This window comes from Grammomys surdaster, unplaced genomic scaffold (assembly GCF_004785775.1).
Source record: "Grammomys surdaster isolate TR1022 unplaced genomic scaffold, NIH_TR_1.0 126036, whole genome shotgun sequence".
Classification (NCBI taxonomy): Eukaryota; Metazoa; Chordata; class Mammalia; order Rodentia; family Muridae; genus Grammomys; species Grammomys surdaster.
The window spans coordinates 4301937-4307045 of record NW_021620849.1 but is presented as its reverse complement, the minus strand read 5'-3'; the positions used below and the strand labels follow the sequence as shown (position 1 = coordinate 4307045).

The following is a 5109-nucleotide window of genomic DNA, read 5'->3' as shown; positions in this document are numbered from 1 at the left end:
GAGAGAAAACAGACAGGCAGGCAGACAGACAGACACAGTTGATCAGTGACTCTTCTGTGTTAGGTGCTCGGGAACAATCCTTCTTTACACAGGTCTTCAGTCTAGCGGAAGAGACAGACAGCGAAAGGTGACTGCAGGTGGCTGTGAAGATTGCCACCATGTGGTGTAGGCTGTGATGACACATACTAGGGTGCTTACCCAGATTCCTCAATATGCTAATCAAGGCTCCCTGGATGAAGGGGACTGTCCAAGCCAGCAAGTATTAAATGTCTTAGTCTCATACGTTTTTTTTTGTAACTCAGCTGAGGACCTTCAAGTGCTTTTCTCTGTTTAGGTTGTAGCAACCATTGTTTACTGTATTAGGAAGAAGTAAAACAGGAAAAAATGCATATCTCTTCAAAACAAGAATATATCCATTATATGTTAATATAACATTTTAATGGAAAAAGACTTTTATTTTTCCCAAATATAGTGAGGCAAATAGCTTTATTTTATATTTTTGCAGATCTCTGATATCTGGTTCAGTAGAAAACAGCTTGGTTCTCACATCTGCTTCTGAATTCAGTCTGTTGCAATAGCACATGCTATCTATATACATTCTGGAAAACTCCCCTGAATTAATAATTACTTATGAACCCTTGTCCTGGGAGCTACTGTAAGGCTGTCGGGACTAGGCTTGTTCAGACCACATTTTAAGAGTCACTGATCTCAACTAAATAGAACTGAGAGGGAGGGTCCTCTGTGGGAGGTGGAGGCTGAAGGGAGGATGAGGCAGGGGGGCACAGATTCACAGAGTCCTCGGAGAAGAAAGCCTGGCACATGGTCCAGACAGTCTCTGCATTCATAGTGTTTCCTGCTCATAGGGAATGACTTTAGCACCGTAGGGATGGCTAACCTTCTAAGGCCTGAGAAGGGAAGAGTTAGCTGTCAGCCTTCACTGGATACCCAGGAGTTGGACAGGAGACCCAGGAGATTTACATGATAGTAGAACCTTCATGGTCCAGGTTCCTGCAAATGTCTGACTTTTTTTAAAACGCTTGAATGTAGTAGAATGAATACGTCCATCTGCTGTCTGGTTTTCTGCCAGACAAGTTCCAGCTCTTCCATGCGGAACATTAACATAATCACAGGGCAGAGCCTTAGCTGAGAAGACCGGCTTGCAAAGTGGGTGATCTTGAGGTATAATTCTCATTATATCCACAAAAAATGTATAAAGGGCTAAAAAAAACCTGCATAACAAAATATATTCACTTTATGAAATATGATTATGTCTCCTTCAGACCTTGAGAGATTTAGAAGGGAAATTTTAATTGTTTATTTATAGAGGGTGTTTTTTTGACTCTGGCATAATTCTGATCTATATTAGGGGAGATACTTTTCTTCTTTGGGATCATTTCTCCTGTAACATTGTCACCTTTTGATATAGGGATTTTTTTTTTCTTGTCAAAAGTTATCAAGGGATCCCAAGAAAGAGCAGCATGGATTTTACATCCATGATAACATGGGGGTAACAGCATAAGCCATAATGGATGCTCATCATCTGCCCGTTAGCAGTAAATGACTGGGTGCAAGATTGGCAGTGTGTTCACACTGCTGCCTTTGCAAAACTCCTGTCTGGTTCCTTACGAGACACTGCAAACATGACCTACACTCTACACACACACACACACACAGAAAGACAGGATTTCCAGCTGTCTAGGTTGCCAGCTGTAGTTACAGGATTTCTGGAGTGAAACATGTACACCTGCTCTAGAGCAGTGCTATCCAATAAAAAGATGACGGGAATTCACATTAGGAATCGCTAACGTTTTACCCACCACATCAAAAGTGGCAAAAGGAATCAGGAAATGTAAGGTTTAGTAGCATGTTTACTTCAGTATAGCCCAAATACTATCATTTCTCTATATGACAGTGGCAGTGTGTTAAGTGTTTGATGCCCATGACATGGTGTGTTTTGAAGATGATAGTCTTTCATCATTTCATTGAAATAAAGTATTCTGCTTAATTTCTTATTATTTGTGACTGATGTTCTTCTTAGCCCCCCCATTCTAGTGTCCCCATGAAATTAGCCTGATTGAAGTGGTCTTGACGTCTTCTGTGGTTGAGATAAAGGCAGTTACATGTAATCTGGTAGTGAAAATTGAAGTTTCCAGACTGTTGGCTTTCTTGGGGGAATGCTGGCTTCTGATTGGTAGCTACACACCAGTCTAGTACCTGCCGACCACATAACCTGGCTCACAGGATGCTAACCCTGGCTGTTACTCCCCCCACACCACAGGATTTCCTAGTGTCTGCTGAATCTCTCTACTCAGAATAATGGCTCTAAAACAACAGCCAAAGCAACTCATCTCTGACTGTCTGTTCATTCTTGCAGACACAGCTCGAACCTAAGCCTCCACCAAAAAGTATTGAATGAAGAAGCATTAGAGACCAGTGAGGACCATTTTCGTGCAGCTTACCTTCTGCAAGATGTGGCCAAAGAGGCCTATCAGGATGTGGCTTTCACACCACAAGCATCACAGACATCTGTCATCTTTAAGGGAACAAGTGGCATGGGCAGTCTGGTTTACCCAATATCTCAAGTTCACAGTGCCAGCCTGGAGAGCTACAACTCTGGCCCTCCTAGCGAGGGCACCATCCTGGATTTGAGCACTACCTCAAGTATGAAGTCAGAGAGCAGCAGTCATTCCTCCTGGGACTCTGATGGCGTGAGCGAGGAAGGCACTGCCCTTATGGAGGACAGTGATGGCAACTGTGAAGGACAGAGCCTTGTCTCTGGGGAAGATGAGTACCCACTCTGTGTCCTGATGGAGAAGGCCGACCAGAGCCTTGCTAGTCTGCCCTCTGGTTTGCCAATAACCTGTCATCTCTGCCAAAAGATATACAGTAACAAAGGGACCTTTAGAGCCCATTACAAAACCGTGCACCTCCGCCAGCTCCACAAGTGCAAAGTGCCAGGCTGTAACACGATGTTCTCATCTGTTCGCAGTAGAAACAGACACAGTCAGAACCCCAACCTGCACAAGAGCCTGGCTTCATCTCCAAGCCATCTCCAGTAACAAGCCAAAGACAAGTGTTTGACATAGTTCAGGAATAAAATAATCCAAAGAATAAGGTATCTGGGCTGTTTAGTACCATTTCTCAAAAGCCAAGCAAAACTGACTGTACAGCCTTCTCCAGCAGGGTAAGCACAAGACGCACCTGCGAGAAGCTGACACTGGGATAGCCTTTCCTATTTTTTTTTCCTTAGCCCACAAAGTTTTCCACTGACACAAGGAAAACACAGAAAGCCAGTTTTCCCAGATTTGTTTACATGTTTCCTAGGAAACCTCCAGATGTACAGATTAACTGGAGGGAGTAGGGATCAGGAACCAGGCACACGTGAGGCCTGCAGTATTAAGGGTATCAGGGAAGAAGTTCCCTGGAAGACAGCATAGTCACCATGGACATGACACCAGTCCCAAAGATGTCATTTGCAGGTCCTCCTCCCCGTTTTGGCAGAGGTGAATCCAAAACCCAGACTTGAGTTTAGGGATTTGAAGTTCAGAGAGCATCCCTCCATGGGGAGTTGTCAACTGCTCCCTCAGTCTCTCGTGGGACTCCAGGAGTTCTCCAAGGAAGCTCGGTGGCCTTGAATACGTTTCTTGTCAGATCTTGATCTGTAAGATGCATTTAAAAAGCTAGAGGGAAAATATTTCATGCACTTAAGAGTAGTGGTCTTCAGTTTAATTTAAAGTTATTTTGATAATATTTAACTTGAGTTTATATTATGTAACTATTTGGTGCGAGTGCAAACATGTCCCTGTCACATCTGAATCTCTGTTCAGAATTAGAACAAGTGACAACTTATACTCCTGAACCACAGCCTGTCTTCAGGTGGTGAAGTGCAGAGTCCGTTGACCCATTGGGGTGAGTGTAAGTGTGAGTCTGACTAAATCATTTGTATATATCCACCAAACTATCTAGAGAACATAGTTCTTATAGCTGTTGTGTATTTTCAATTATCACTGGATCCCTCAGTCCTCACCTGTTGGTAAATATGTAAGGCTTGGATGAACTTTGAATTTATTTGGTAGAAAGCAAAGTAGAAACCTTACTGCCTTGTTCTGTCTTGATATTTAACTTATTTCAAGATCTATTCTACATTGTTATACATGTTTGCCACTAGAGAAAGGATTTGTAGTCAGCCCTGGGAAGTGAGAATGTCTCTTGGAATTAGGCATTTACAGTAGTCAAAAGGGCTATGCAGCTTTAAAAGAAGTGGATTTTGTATTCAGAGTTCAAGTTAACTGTCTGTTTGACTCATGTTGACTTAATTAAAAAATCCTTAAAGGAAATTGATGATTATAAGAGATATTATCCCCCTGGCTTAAAGATTGAGAAAGCCAACAACCTGTTAACAATTATTTCACCTTTAAAAAAATTACTTAAAAGTTGTCTCTGCTTAAGGAGAGATGTATCTTGCAAGCTTTTTTGTTACTGAGATGTTTAACATTCTAGTTTCCCCAAAATGGAAATTTTTGTATGCAAATGTTTTCTATGATTTAATAAAAATATATGGCATACCTTTTGTTTAAAAGGCAAATATTTATAACAATGGCTTTGTTTATATGACTGTGTTTTTATGAGTGGATTTTCTCGTACATACAAACACAGAGACACTGTGGACTTGAGAGAGCTGAAAGTCTGCAGACGACAAGACTTCCTATACCAATATAGATTGCAATAAAAAGGTCAAAGATATGAAGTGATTATTCATTGAGAGGATGAGCTGAGTATTGATCTTTAAAGAAAAAAACCACATACTGTGATGTTTCATGAATCCTGTGCTGTCCAAGACAAGCCTTACCTAATGCTTAAAATAGAACACAATGAAACAATAAGCCTTTCCTTAAATGTAACTTCTTCATTTTTTATCCACCTTCATGAATCTGGTGTCCCACTCAAACTGGCATAAGGCATCTGGCTCCTCTGTCAGTACAGGAAGCTGCGTGTCCACCAGATGGTGAAGTTACAAACTACGTGTTCCCAGTTTGCAGACCGTTGAGTTTCCCGGTGAATGCTAACTTCTGAAAAGCAATGAGTGACAGTGAGCCCACAGAGGAAGAG

At 41.8% G+C, this 5109-nt stretch overlaps 1 protein-coding gene across 1 annotated transcript in view; it reads left to right on the top strand.

The window, feature by feature from the left end:
• The window catches only part of Bnc1 (basonuclin 1), a 26079-nt gene extending 21345 nt beyond the window's left edge, over window positions 1-4734 (top strand). Inside the window, exon 5 of the mRNA XM_028754868.1 lies at window positions 2375-4734. Within this exon, the coding sequence (XP_028610701.1) occupies window positions 2375-3059 (685 nt within the window). The 3' untranslated portion in view covers window positions 3060-4734. The remainder of the gene's footprint in view (window positions 1-2374) is intronic.
• The last annotated feature ends 375 nt before the right edge of the window (window positions 4735-5109 follow it).